General features: G+C 35.3%; 1 protein-coding gene across 11 annotated transcripts in view; it reads left to right on the forward strand.

Annotated features, from left to right (window-relative positions):
• KIAA0825 (KIAA0825 ortholog) overlaps positions 1–15,817 on the forward strand; it is a 248,123-nt gene that overhangs the window by 120,589 nt on the left and 111,717 nt on the right. For all 11 annotated transcript variants that reach the window (XM_027708751.1, XM_027708741.1, XM_027708743.1 and 8 more), the window contains 4 exons: positions 1,495–1,903; positions 5,735–5,891; positions 9,987–10,142; positions 15,604–15,698. In XM_027708751.1, the coding sequence (XP_027564552.1) occupies positions 1,495–1,903; positions 5,735–5,891; positions 9,987–10,142; positions 15,604–15,698 (817 nt within the window). The remainder of the gene's footprint in view (positions 1–1,494; positions 1,904–5,734; positions 5,892–9,986; positions 10,143–15,603; positions 15,699–15,817) is intronic.

The raw sequence follows: 15,817 nt of genomic DNA on the forward strand, positions 1-15,817 counted from the left end.
ATCCTATGGTGTTTGGGTTTTTTTTAGTACTTTTTGTTAAAATTCAGTTATTCTTTCTTGAGGCTTACACCATGCATACACAAACAAGGTTTTGAAAATAATCAGTGTTGTAGTACTGATAATAATAGTACTGAAGATGTTTTTAGCATCTGGCAGTAATAGGGTGGGATTCAAGACAAAGTAAAAATAGTGTCTATGCTTTGGTCTCAATGGCTATAACCAGTTTTCCTTTTCATTATCATCTCCTCAGTCAGGATCATTATTCATCCCAACTTTACAACATAGCAATTTATGTTTGAATAAAAAAAACCCACTGAAACTGTTATAAAATATACTACTGCTTGGTTGTTGAAACAGTTAGTGAAGAAAGAAATAATATTCACAAGAGGAGATATTTGGAAGGTGATTAGATATAAAGTTGATTTCTGGTATATATTTTTATGTAGCCTAGAGTACCTAAAGCGTCTGTCATTTCAGAAGGTTAACTTTTGGAAACATTTAGTCATAAATTATTGCCACCAAAATATTACCTGATTATTTTCAATACTGTAGTATCACTGTAGTATAGCTTGGCATGAATTTTTGAATATGTAGATTGTGGCCAAGCCAAGGCATCGGTGCATTCTTTCTTTCCGTACATGTTCTCTTCACTGCACTCTCACCTTAGTTTAGAACTTGTATGGCTATTATAGGTTATTGCTAAGCATGAACGGATATACAAACTGAGACATAAGACACAGGCTTAAAGACAAATTAATTTTTCTGTGTGATATGTAGAACAGATATGGCTTTTATTTTAATTTAAAAGTATTTAGAATGCGGGTGCAATGAGTTGGGGTTTTCTTGGATTGTTTGGGTTTTGTTTTGGTGTTTTTTAAAATCTTGGCTTAACTCCACCTTTTACTATATTTTTTCATTTTAGATGTGTCTTGGGTTTTGAGCAGCATATTTTCTGTAGTTACTTCTGTAGCTACTTTTAATATCTTGAATCTTTAAAATGTAGTGCTGTCTAGTGTAGATGCTTATATGAAAGCTGATAAACTGAAGTTGTTTAGGTCTGAACATATGAAGTATTGATAGAAAACAAGAGATTATAAATGTAAGTAATATCCTGATACACTGAGTGCAATGTTCCGGTCATGAAGTTGCAAAAGTATTAAGATTCTGAAGACAACTTTTTACCATTCAGGATTCCTGGGTGTTGTCTTTATCATTTATCCTGCAATGACTGTGTACAGCAAGACTAATGGTTAAGAGGGTCACAGTCTGAATTCTAAATTTTCTAGGTTCTCTGCTTTTAATTCGTGTAATTGTTTAGGTTTTGTGGGATTTACATGCAGAAACCATAATAGAAGTCAAGCTACACTGTTGAGTTCTTAAGCTTTTTACCCATTTTCAGTACAAAAGGAAGTTAGAAATTATCATACAACATTCAGAAGCATACTGTGATAGAACTATAATGTTAATGTTAATCATATCTTTTCTATTTTTAAGGCTTCACAAGGCTTGCAGCTCAGGCAGTATCTATTGTAATCAGCAAGTTACCTACAGTGATTGCATGTTTGCCTCCCCCAATTAAGTACTTCTTTTTTCTGGCTGAGAGAAAAATGTCAAGAAACTTTGCTGAATTGAAGAAAGCTGGTCTGCTTGTCTGGAACTTGATTCTAATTATATGTCGGATATTTGAGGATGGAAATACTGCAGAACTTTTAACAGGTGCAACACTTGACAGATGGAGCAAAGAAAAGCTCAGTTTAGTTCGTGTGTGCTTAGAAAGTATTATGGGAAAACAGAAAAGTGGTCCTAAGCAAGTGACCCAGAAGATTATACAAAACATTGAACAGCAGAGACCAAACTGGATTGAAAGCCAGTTGCTGAAGGCAAGAAAATTGAGCACAGACTGGTAAGAACATAGTACTTTTCAAATGCTGTTTGCTCTTTATTTTACTGGATTATTGGCACATTTATGGCTATTGTTTAATTTTTTAAAAAAGAGATGAACAGTGATCTTATATGAAGCAGATTAGTTCTTAATATTGATAGCTTTATACCATGTGTTTGTAACTTAGTTGTATTGTTGAAACAGTAAACCATGGTTGTTTTGTCAGAACAGTGTCTTCTAGTACTACAAAATTTCATATTCTCATGATGATCCAAAAATCTGGACAATTCTTGTATGGAAAGATACAATTCTTTTGTCTTTCAAAATGTGAACAGGTGCTACATATATTTGTAATTCAATTTTGCTATGGTGTATAAATTAAGAGGGACTATGAAAAGCTTTCAGTGTTCATTTGTGAAAAAAAAGTAAGCATACTTCATTCTAAAAATCTTATCAAGCCCTCAGGGCAAGTAGATTATATCAAAACAGAACAAGGAGAATACCCTGCTGTGGCTTTCTGAGAAAATACCAGTCTTTCCTTCTGGTTTGACATTAAGGTCTGAGTGTTTTTAATCCTTCCAGGGATTTTTCAAGGAGTTGTGTACATGTCAATGTGTTCCTCGTACAGTCTGCTTTAATATTGTAGTCATGTATCATTCTGTAAAAATACTGTTCATCAGCTTTCCAATATGAGATTTATTGGAGTTACATGACTTACTGAATTGAATTGTAGCTACTGAAAGTAAGATTGCTGCTTTTCTCAATGAATATTCTTGAAGGTTGTGGTCATTGCTATCCTGACAGTAACGTTTGGATTTGTGCTTATAAACAAAAGATATAGTGATTGCAGTCTTTCATTCAGTGTTTTAAAGGGCAGTATCCTGTTTCCATGAGTAGTCAGTTAATGTGAGTAGCACTAACCAGTGACAGTGTCACACAAATGCTCATTGACATTGACCTTTGCAATATTTACTTTTCTATTTAATTCTAATTTACATGCTCTAATCCAGCGATTAAGATTGAAACCAGATGTCAGTGACTGAAAGAAGTGTACAATAAAAACCCCATAATGATATTATGCAAATTGGTATTTAACAGAAAGGTTCCATAACACAATTTCTAATGTCACTGAGAGAATAGGTAGTTCTTAAAAAATACAAATGCAGGATAAGACAATATTGTGGATAACCTTTAAAAACTAAAACTTTAATATGTAGCACTTCTTCTGAAGCTGAGAATTTTAAGTTAATATACTACTCTATTTTCTTACAGACTGCAGAAATGTTGTATTACGTATTAGGTATCAGTCTGTGGAAAAGGAACGTGGGAAAATGTTTCCTATATGTGTACACTGTCAACCAAAGAGAGAAGTAGCTTGTGACTAGGGCTGCTAATTTTAAGCTTAAAATAATGAAGAATGCGTTACCTGCTCTTTAAGTGAGTAGTTGAAATTGAGTCCTCTGACTTTAGTTGCATTTCTGCAATAGAAGTCTAACATGAACGTTATTTTTCTGGGTTTTATTCAAATATTATTAGTCAATATCTGGGGGAAAAAAGGATCCAGTTTATAAAAAGATGAGATATGCAATGTAGAGATAAATATTATTATGAATGCTTATTATAGAGCTAATATATTAAAGCTGAAATTCAAATAGTCAATTAAAGTAAGTAACGGTCACATAATCATTAAACTAAAAACAATCTTTCAAGGGGAGACTTATGATGTTCATTTGATTTCTTTGGAACAGAATGACTATATTAGAAAATCTAAGTTGATGTTATATAACCATTTCTTAATTAAAGGGTTTTTTGGTGTAGGTGTATGCACATGCATATATACATTTGTAGTTTTAAATGTTTATAGACTTCTAATAGATACAGTGTGTGAAAGAAAACAAAAACTATAAATTTCAAAATTTATTTGAGATTCACCTACACAGGTGTGGAAAGAAAGTGCACTGAGTTTTTATAAGCAAAATTCTTGCTTGATTTTGTGTTACATTATTGTTATCAGGACTGCTACTTACATAAAAAGTCTAAGTTATGTATGGGTTCTTCCATTGTGGTGTAAAAATTTAACTTAATTTTTAAGAAAATTTTTAAAATAATAGTCCTAATTGAAAGGTTCAGAAAGTGGTAGTTGCACGCATGTCCTGTTTTATGTACTACCTGAAAGCATTACTATTTATTAAAATAACCTTCATTTTATGGTAGCACCAGAGCTGGAAACAGTCATGTTAGATTCTGAAGAACACATGTCCTGAGAAGAAAAGAAATGTCTATCTTTGCAAAGTAATTTGTCGAATTGAAGATTATTGTTTTTCATCATGATGACCCTGACCTTGCTGTCTGGGTGAATATACAGATTAAGATGAATGCAGTTATTCCTTGGCTGAGGTCTGCCTCTTTCATGGCACATTCTTTCTAATGACATGATTGATAGGCAGTCCCACATCCAGAGAGGAAGTCATTAATCATAGTGCTGGCTGAATCCAGTCATCTGCTTCACCTGAGCAGTGATGGGCAGTAAAGGATACCATTTGGGTGCTAGCACTGATACACTCCTTTGTCAGAGGTCCTCAGCTTTTTCAATGTCAGTCGCTAAGAATTTGGACAAGCAATTCAGGTTGTATCTGTACATGGCATCAAATATCAGCCTTAAGCGTGCTTCAATTTTAAAGATCAATTTCTTTTAAGCTTTTCTGTAAAATACACCATAATAACACAGTATCACTTAATTCCATTCAGCAGAGAACAGATTATAGTTTATATTTTGAAACTCTTTGCTCTGTAGGACATTCTGAAACTGCATGTGGAAACAATACCAACTGAATGTCCAGCAGCTGTGCAGCATTTCAGAGACCTTGCTGGTCAAACAGCAACTTTCAGTAGAACTGCCTTTGTAATTATGGCACACTTCCAACAGTATACTGCAACTACAGTGTTTTGGGGCGTGGGGTTTTTTTTGTTTTGTTTTACTTCTAAAACAATAAAATATTGATTTTTTTTTAAATTCCAAATGTTTCTTTGGTATATTTTCAGTTATTCTAATAACGACTGTAGAAAGAATAATATATTCTTATTGGTCTTTTGAGTTTTTGACACATATGTGTCAAGGTGCAAACAAATACCTGTGTTGCAGCTCTAGTATTTGAGGAAAAAAATAGTTTTCATACTTCTTTTTTCGTAGACTTGGTCAATAACAATACTATGCTGGTATCTTATGCTTGCATGCAGAGAGAGCAGTCTGGGAATGGTCAGAGATTTGAATGCACAATTTTGAAGGCACTTAGGAATGTCATCTTCAGATTTTATTTGATGTCAGTTTCACACAAATACAAGAAAAATAAGGAACAGTACAGGACAAAAAGTTCAACAAGTGTCAAATACGTACCTTTTAAATGGTTAACAACATACCAGTGGGAAGAAAAAGAGTTCACTTTAAAACTTCTAACCTATACTTAGAGTAATGGCTACCTTTCTGACATGTTAATTAGGCTTTAATATGTGCGACGACAGGCAAAGAAAAATGCACAAAAGATCGAATGCAAATGCCATTTCTAGTAGCAAAGATACTTCTCTAGTGGAAAACTAAAAAATATTTGCTGCTTGTATATCTTTAGAGTAAAGACTGTTTTATGTGTTCATTTTTCCAATTAAAGTGATTAAAATTAGAATAATAATGTGATTTGGCGTGTATTATGTATGTATATGAGATATATGTGCAGCAACATTTGTGGAAGCCAAATATTTCTAAGTTCTTCTTAACATGTAGTTTTAGCTGAGTTTGTTTTAATATTTTGATTTTTAGAAATTTAACTTAGGACTGTTCGTATCTTTTCTATATTCTAGTGCCTCAGACACAGTAGAAGGTGGAACGTTAGAGGAAGGAGGTATTGCATTTGGATTCACTGAGCAGAAAATAAACATGATGGTCCTGGATATCTGCCACAAACCAGGTGGCAGCGAGTACCTGAGGCAAATTTATCACATCATCCAGCTCAATGAGGTAGGGAAATGGCCTTTTCACTGAGCAATTAGGTGTGTACTGGCCTGGGGCAGCGTCTGCTGGCAGTTAAGGGTTAGTCAAGGAGGTGATAATGGTTCTTAAAGTCGATATGAAATCCTATATTGTATTGTAACAAAATCCATTCAGTTTAGACTTTTCTGTGTTTCTACAGAAAAGATTACTTTATAGGAAACACTATGGATTTTATTTAGGTACTTAGACAGTAGTATGGCTCATAAAATTCCTTCAGTTTCGTATTGTAGACCACAGATACATTTTAGGAGTTCGAGCACAGTAAAACTACTAAAAATTGAAAAAACGAAGCAATTGTTGAAAAATTGACTGTTATGAAAAGTAAAATTAAATGTGGTAAATTAACTCTTCTAATTTAAAAAACAAACAAACGTGGTTCTGCTGAGGAAGTAAATGCATCCACATGAAATCTTACTTCATCAAGACAACTCTATTCAGCTGAAGTGCTTTTGAAGTTACAGTCAAGAAATTCAGCTTTGTTTTCTGCACATGGAATTGTAGCAGCGTAAAAGAATTATGTCATTATTTCTAAGGCTGTATTAAATTTCCCCAAGTTACCAAAAACATTCTGATTTTATTCACTGAAATAAACACAGATTTGCTTAAATTGTATGATAACACAGATCTACCCAGCTTAATTCAGAAAGTTCTGTTTATTAGCTTTAATTACTAAATTAGTATTCCTTGAATACATAAGCAGGTCCTGTTAAGACCACTGCAGGTGTACAGAAGTGTTTGTAATAAAATGCAAAATAATGCAAATATAGGCAGAGACCAGGATTTTTCTTTTTTAAAAAAATGATAGCATAAAAACCCAATTAGACGGTTATGTCTATATGAATGCCATACAGAACATCTTAGTACTGGCACTGTGCTGCTGAAAATGAGATCAACTGTTTAGTTCCTAACTGTAGGCTTAAAAACAATCTTTATGCATCTGCATTTGGAAGCGTTAGAAGCAATGTAAGCATGTATGTAGAAATGGTAACCTAACATTAATACAGTACAGAATCTTTTCAAGTTTCATCTCAAACAATTAACTGGTTTGGGAAGTGAAGTGAAAATTATTACTGTAATAAACAAAACCTTTTCACCTGGAGCACATTCAGGATTACTCTTAGGTATAACAGTGAGGAAAAGATGATGAGCAAGACCTCCAAAAATAGCATGTAGTCCAGTAGTTAGGGCAGCCACCTAGGGACAGGATATGCAGGCTCAGATCTTTTTTCTTTCTGGTTTAGATCAGGGAATTGAATCTGCATCTCCCACATCCAAACTAAGTCCCCAAACCTCTAGACCATTAGCTACCAGCATGGAACTCCTTCTTTTTCCCCTGTTGGAGTTGTTTCACCATGTAGAAATTGCTGTAAAAATACATTCTGTAACTTTTAGGGTCAAAAATAGAATCATACTGTAGTTGAAGGAATAGGATGCACAATACTGGGTTTTGGAGACCTGATCCAGGATCCGACTCCTGTGAGTATTCAGTTATTTATACAAAGTGGAGCAGCTCTAATAGGAGGTAAGAAGCTGAGAGAATTTGGTGGAAGAGGGACGTCAGCCTGACTTTCCACATCCCAGGTGTCTCTCTTTGAATTTCTGCAGCAAGAGCTTTGTTAATTATAGAGCATTTCGTAGTGGAAAAAACTGTATTTAAAAAAAAAAAAAAAAGAGATCCTGACGAGATTGACTCGCAGAAGGACTTAACTGTGTTACTTTGAGTTGCCTTTGAAACCATTACAAAACATTTTAGTGCTTAGCATGGTATTATGATAGTGCACTTTTCAATATTATTTTTCAAAACTTAAATTATGTTTAATATGCCTGACTACCAAGAAATAGCCTTGATTGTCTGTTCAAAGGTTCACCCTTTTGTTTAGAGACTCCTTGAACTGTAAAGGGATTGTGTTCTTAAAATTAGTTTAGAGATCTTTATGCTCCACTGCTTAGTAATTGTGTATGAGAACAAAATGTCGAGACAGAAAATTGTCTTCTTAATAATATTCCTTAGAAAAGCAGGTGAAAAGAGATATGGATTCCTGGAAACTGTATTTGAAAATAGAGATATGATGTTATAAAGTACTGTAGTACTCAAAACAGCCTACAGTCCTTCATGTATTTATTAAAAATAATAATAATTTTTAAAAGCATTTTTTACAACCGGCAGCCAAAGAGAAAACTCTTCTGAGCTGTCAAGCTCAATAACATTCTGTCTTGTTGGTTTCATGCCCAGTCAGTGCAGTGAGGATATAGTTCACATGTTTACAGATGTGATTTAATATTTTCACATTTTTGAAACATGACCCTTTCAGAGCATGCAATATGTACTATACTGAGGAGATCTTAAAATAATATATTTACCATTGTTGAATAAGTCTCTTCCTGAAAACATAAATCCGTAGTATCCCAAAGACGGAAAAAATCTGTAGTGGGAGGTGAGCTGTATACCACTTGAATTGTTCAAACTCTAGCAAACATGGAAAGATGTTTCCAGTATGACCTCTGAAAAACTGACACGATCTGCTTCTGCTGGCTCTGTGGCATCCAGAGGGCTGGGTTGCTTTAGTACTGTCTACAGATTTTGTGAAAATGTGTACATGGAAGCCAGTATGTTTATAAAAATTTGATAAATTTATAGAAATAGCTTTTAAATACCATCCCTCACAATAACTCTAAAATCTTTTTTTATGGCATCAAGTCATGAATGAATGGGGAAAACCCAGATATTTTGGAAGGCTGAAAAAATATAGGTAAGAGATTTAGGGTGTGTTTTCACAGCTGGTTTGTGATGTTGTTTTAAGCGAAAAAAAGCTCATTTTTTTCTTTTGTTGTTTGTTTGTTTGTTTTTTGTTTTTGTTTTGGGTTTTGTTCGTTTGTTTAAAATACACTAGGACGATTTTGTGATTGTCTTGATCAGTCCTGACTTTTGACTGCAATCAGCAGAGAGAGGCAGCTCTTGCCTTTGAGCTTTTCCACTCCTAGGCCCCCCTTTGTATTCATATTAGAAATTGTGAGGTTTGTTTATCTGGATGAAACCTTTCTTTTTTTCTGGCTAGTTTCACAACATATCTTAGTGCCAACACAAAAGAGAAACAGTCTGTGTGGATTGAAAGGGAACTTGTGCCTTTCAGGCCAGGCCACAGCTGGATAAGTGTAAAAGAATGATCACATTCTTATAGAAAGACTCACTGAGGGCCACAGGGTGCCTTGGCAGGTAGTTTACATGTTCTTTCGCCTCAGTAGCACTGCAAATAAGAGGAGCATTTGCTCCCATGTAATGAAGACTCACCTGGAGTACATGCTCGGTGTTATGGCAATCCTATCATTATGGACTTCATTTTAATAACAATAAACTGCTAAATCACTGCAGTTCTTCCAGCACATAGATGTGTAAATGTTTCATTATCTAGCTCTTCATAAAATGGTTGTATTTAATCAAAACACTTTATTGGCATGCAGTGATGATTTATTTACATAGTAGTTGAAAAAGTGAAAACAGGAAAGATTGTGTCCAAAATAATCATGCATCTGTTACACTATAGTTTCTAAAATTGCATATAAATAATAAATTACTTCTGGTCTTTGAATGCTTAAATAGTTAAAAATACCTTTGAAGAGTGAAGTGGGAGAGTATTTATTTCCTGTGTTTAAATAACTGGTTAGAACATGTTCATCAAACAATTGATTCACAGTCATGTAGTAACTATTGAGTGTTGTCCAAGAAGTTTATTGGAAAGTAATAAAAAACATTTGTTGTTCACTTCTACTAACATATATATATTAAATGAGAACTTATATGCAGAATTTGATGACAATTTCCAAACAATAGCTTAGATTACTCTGATTTGCTTCAGTTGGATATTCTTGGAGGTTATTTCTTGTTTGTTGTAAAATCATGATACTCTTAAAAAGGTTTCTATTTCTAAGAGATTGCCTATTCCCTACTGTATTATAAGGGACTTTTATCAAGCATACTGTAAAGTTATGCTTGAAAGGTAGGTAAATTTCACTTAGAAAGCTAGGTCACCTATAGTGTTCTGTTGTTGCTTTTTGTTCCAAAAGGAATATTTGAAAGACCAGCTGTCTTGTGAGAATTCTTCTGAAGATGATGTTACATCCAGTCAATGCCTGCCTTTGACGCTGAAGGGCAGAGAAGAGCAGCCTGTCTTCAACCCTTTCCAGGTGTACAGACAATCTTGTGCAAAAGTGTTCAATCAGGTTTGTGAAAATCTGAAACTTTGGTTATAGCATAACTTTTACTTGTCAGTCTTATTATGATAATGACAGATACTGAATTTATGAAAATGGAATTAATTACATGCATGCATGTGATGAAGTGCAAAGGAATATTATTACTTGGGAATCTAATGAGGGTACTCTCTACAACAGCATGATCTTCAAAAAACCATTATTGTCCTTTTCTTTTATCAGAATTATTGCATGTAGGAACAATTTGCATTTACTTATACCTTCTGTGTCCCGTATAGTGAAGGAAAGCCCATAAGTAGCAATGACATTTATTACATGTGTGCAATGGCACGCAGGGTTAGTCTTAGTCCTTTTTAAGTCATGGCAAAACTCCAAATGAGTCTTTCACAAGATTGTCAGTTACGTAAAGGGTACTTTGGAAATACAAAGATTTTACAAAACAGTGAAACTAAGCAGAGGTAAAACACAAAAGCATGAAAGCATCCATTTTTCCATTTTTCCTTAAGTTGTGGTTGTAATATGTAAAGGATTATAATTTATTTATAGAATTTAGTTTCCTGACAATGTAACAGAAAAGAGATCTGGTTGCCTAAATCTCTGCCGGAGTACCTCGGGACCAATTCATTACACAAAATGGTATATAGTTTCTGATAGCACTTTAAAAATCTTATACCATTATTTCTCATATGTTCTTAATACATGATCTGTCATTTTGATTCTGGCCTTCAATTCAAATATTTGAAAAGAGATGGTATTACAGTGGTGTGAAATTCACTTTACAGACTTGTGGTAGAAAGGCATCCTTTTTTCAGCACAGATGTGCTTATACATGGTGTAATCTCTTTTCCCAATTTTGACTATTTTGCATTATTTCACCAGTTATATTGTGGTAAAATATACTTTTTTCTCTTACTTGTTTAATGAATGCTTAATCATTGTCATGTTCCAATATCGTGAAAAAGAAGATGAATACTAACTCCACAGGGCTTCTCACTCCAGAGAAACATGCTTTATAGAACCATAGAATCAACAGAATCATACAGTGGTTTGAGTTGGAAGGGACCAGAAAGAAACACAGAATCACAGAATGGGTAAGGTTGGAGGGGACCACAGTGGGTCTTCTGGTCCCACCTCCCTGCTCAAGCAGGCTCATCCTAGAGCACATTGCACAGGATTGCATCCAGACAGTTTTTGAATATCTGCAGTGAGGGAGACTCCACAACCTCTCTAAGAAATCTGTTCCAGGGCGTGGTTACTCACACAGTAAAAAATTTCTTCCTCATATTCAACCTAGAAACCCAACTGTATCCTGAACGGCATCGAAAGAGGTGTGGCCAGCAGGTCAATGATGGTGATTCTGCCCCTCTACTCTGCTTTAGTGAGACCCCACCTGAAGTGCTGCATCCAGCTCTCGGTTCCTCAACACAGTAAGGACATTGACCTGTTGGAGAGAGTCCAGAGGAGGACCACCAAAATCATGAGAGGAATGGAGCACCTCTCCTACAAAGAAAAGCTGAGAGAATTGGTATAGAGAAGGCTTCAGGGTGACCTAATTGCAGCCTTCCAGTTTCTGAAGGGAGCCTACAAGAAAGATGGAGAGGGACTTTTTACAAGGGCATGTAGTGACAGGAGAAGGGGGAATGGCTTCAAAGAGATTGAGTTTAGATTAGGTGTTAGGAAGAAATTCTGCACTGAGGGTGATGAGGCACTGGAACAGGTTGCTCAGAGAGCTTGTGGATGTCCCATCCCGGAAGTGTTCAAGGCCAGGCTGGTTGGAACTCTGAACAACCTGGTCCAGTGAAATGTATCCCTGCCCATGGCAGGGGATTGTAGCAAGATGATCTTTAAGGTCCATCCCTTCCAGCCCCAACCATTCTATGATTCTATTCTATGATTCTATTTCCCAAGTTTAATAATATTATTAAATAGCTTAATTCCCTTTACCATAAAATTGCAGATTTATTAAGTAGTGTGGGAATGTCGATTTTTATAGCAGTGATCAGTATAGCTGAGAGTCTGGTTTCCTGTGAAGACTGTTACCAGTGCCTTTAGAAGATGCCAGAGTACTGGCAAGGAACAATTATTCTTCTCAAAGGATGTATTTCTTCTTAAATTCATTTGTTACTGGTTGGCAACTGCCATGAAGTTTAGGAGTTTATAATCCATGATTAATTTTTTATTTTCTTTGTTGTTAAGTGGATATGTTTTTAATACATCAGTCTACATTTTATCCTTTTATAAATTCTAGAGCAGAACAAGCTACTAGTTTCACAGCACATTTTGTCAATTAATTAATTATGTATTGCTTTTTAAAACTTTTCCCTTAGAAGGGCCAATTGGAATACACATGGCAATACTGCCTAGTGCTTCAGCTCTAAACAGGGAATGTATGTTACACTATGTATGCGGCCTATCATAATATGTAAAATGTATTACACCAAATATATTACATAACTATATAGGAGCATGTTTACACTGTGAAGTGTAGATATACTCTTAGCTTCCTCAGTAGATGGTTTCTTAAAATAAATTAATTCAAAAGCTTTCCAAAAGATAATTGTTAGTAAACATTCTATGTATTGTTTGTTAGTATATGTAAAAATCACTGTACAGCAGGGTGGTTGACTTTTTTGGTTGAGGAATACATTTAGTGGAGGTAACTCAGTGTAGAGCTGCAGTGGGAGCTGCAGATTGAGCTCTGGGTGAGGGAAGTGGTGGGAGCCCGAGTCAAGAGGCCTTGAATTGACCCAGTATCTTTGCATAACAAAGGGCATGGCGACCTGTGGCACTGACCAGGTGACCGGACACCCAGAGACAGCAGGAGCCATTCCACCCAGCTGGAATATTCTGGGCTATCCAGCGCTTAGACTGTGAAAGTATAAAATCCTGGGTAGTCCTTTGTTCAAAGTCCCTCCTTGGAGGAACCCAGCTGAAGCTGTTATTTTGTTGTTGCACTGTGATAAAATTATTTAAAGGACCCAGATGTCTGAGACTGCTATGGAAAACTTTGTTTGACTGCGTGATAGTGGGGTGTGCAGGGAGTCAAGTGGGGAACCCATCGACTCACTGAAACTGCCCGCTGCAAAGTGGTCTCAGTCCCAACTGTTAAAGTCTCTGGTGGTGGTGGAGTAACTGACAGAGTGGCCCTGAATAGTCATACAGGAAAATTTCCTTAACTTTGTTCTAAGGTTTTGTGATATTGTCCCAATTGTGTCAAATTTAGCAAGGTATTTAATCATAGTTTCTATGAATTTTACTGCTCCTGAAACAAGGACCACTGAACCACTATTTTGAGATCAACTCTAGCATTTTTGTTAATGATATGTAAATTTCTTACCTCCAACACTCTAGTTCAGTAGCTGATTCTAGGAAGTGTGTAATTTCTGTTAACAATTTAACCACATCATTCTTACATTCCTGTAAAAATCTTGAATAATCACCATCTGGTTCTCCACTTTGTTGCTCTAGGTTTTATCTATTTGTCCTGACACCTTAATCTCTGTCAGTGCTACTGCTCCTCTGTTGTCTAGTAAACTAGGATATGCAACTCCTCAACAGTATCAACAAATGCTACAAAGGAACTATTTTCCTTTCTTGAAGTGACTTTTTAAAAACTGATCCTTTGTTTTTTCCACAGAACTGATCAGTCTGATGGACTGAATTTTTATCTGGTTTACTTATAAATTTTTGTCTTTGTTCCATGATTGTTGCTACTGGGTGTTTAGCTTCTCCTTTTTATCCCTCTTGATTTTACAAGTATTTCCTCCATGTTTATTTATCTGCTTTTAATTCAGTGCAGAGTGTAAAACAGTGTCCTGTTTTCTCCTGTGTTCTTCTTCTTGTACTGTTGTCTTAGTGGACTCTTTTACCCTTATTTCTGGTTTATCATTCACCATATGGTTCACCATTTCTTCTTCATTCACTTTCCACTTTCACACTCTTTTGTTCTTTCTTTAGCTACCCTTGTTTCCCATTTGTGCTCTGTATTTCACCTTTTTTTTCTACTTTAAAGTGCATGTCCAAGATGAGGGTTAGGGAGTAAATTAAGTAAGGAGAAGGAAAATAATAAAATAAAGATGGAAGGAATAGGGAGGATTGCACTGATTCTGTTCTCCCAGAAGATCCAAGTGCTGTCTGTAAGAAGGCAGAGATGCACTGCAAGTTATACTTTACTGTATTTAGGTTTATTTTCACTGTTTTGAAAAATCATCATGAAAAGATGAAACCCTCTAACACTCCTTTTTAAGTGTTAGTGAGCCAGGTGTTACTTTATTCTGGCCAGAGATAGGTAGCGAATTATTCCAGCTACTTATGCCCCTTTCAAGACTTTTCACGTATTTATACATTTTGGCAAACAAAGAAATTAACAGTCCTTGGTTCTGAGTTACACAATTCTCTTCACTTAATTAATATTCTCTCCTTTATCAGCTAATTTGGTCTGCATTCTTTGGTCCTGTTATCATTCTTCCTTAGACAGAGAGTCTCCCAACTTTCAGGTTGTAATGTCTTTGTTATCCCCTCTGTATCTTCTGGTTACTCCAACATATCTTTGAAGGACCAAAAATTGTAACATCCCGGATGTCCAATCCTCAGTTCCCTTAAGCTTTGTTTATTGAAGCTTATCAGAGCTAGTCCAGAGAAACTCAAATCTTTGCTGATTTCAAGATCAAACCGTCAAGAGTCCATAAAAAGAAACATAGCCACTTGCTACCATTAGTTAAAGTTTAGGAAAGTTATGTCATTTGCAACATCACAACAGTAATTTTTTAATTATTTCTTCCCAAGAATGTTGAATTCTAGTCACTACTAAACTATTGCTGACATTGAAAAGTAATATTATTCGACAGGACTTACTGTTTTGTAAACAAAAGAATGTTATGCGTGGTCTTTTGGCTGCCCGCAATTATTCTAGATTGCTTTTATTATTAAATAAACAATATGGAGTTATATTTGTTCATATTGTGTAGGTGTACTGCTGTTTATAATAACCATTTGGTGACTGGAGTGCCTTACAAAACAATAGGCAACTAAACCTTCACGCTAATTATGATACAGGTTACATCTTGAATTCCAGCTATACCGAGTTTTTAATGACAAACTCTTTGCTGACAGCAGAAAATGCAAATTGCTGTTACATAGAAAGTTGCGAACTATTTTGCTTTTCGGACAAAGAGTCAGCTCTCAGACAAAGTGGTTGGGCACAATGCCATTAACAGTTGAAAGAATAACAGTTCAAAAAAATGATTTATCTTTTTATAAACAATGGCTACATCCCTAAATGATTTATAAACTAATTGCTGTCTCACTGAAATAAAAACCTTCTTCTGTGGACATGATTGATGTCCTCTTTCTAAGTCCTTGTTCTAGACACCCCCTCCTTCTTGGTTCGCATATCACAGCTGGAGCTTTAATGTACTGATCACATTAATGCTGATTAACAACTAACTAGCTTCTTTCTATGTATCAACAGTCAACCAGTATTGAATGGAACTGGGATTGGTCAAACTTGCTGCCAAGTTACTTGGGATTGAATCAGATGATCTTCAGGGTGCTGCTGACACACAGGTAGTGAGATTTTGACAAATAATCACACTTTCCTCTTACGTTTTTCACTTTATGATAGCCAGTACACACGGGTTTTGGTGAAATTTGTAAAATATATTTTACATTTCTTTTTAAATATG

This window comes from Neopelma chrysocephalum, unplaced genomic scaffold (genome assembly GCF_003984885.1).
Source record: "Neopelma chrysocephalum unplaced genomic scaffold, ASM398488v2 Primary Assembly neopelma1_96523, whole genome shotgun sequence".
NCBI classification, from domain to species: domain Eukaryota; kingdom Metazoa; phylum Chordata; class Aves; order Passeriformes; family Pipridae; genus Neopelma; species Neopelma chrysocephalum.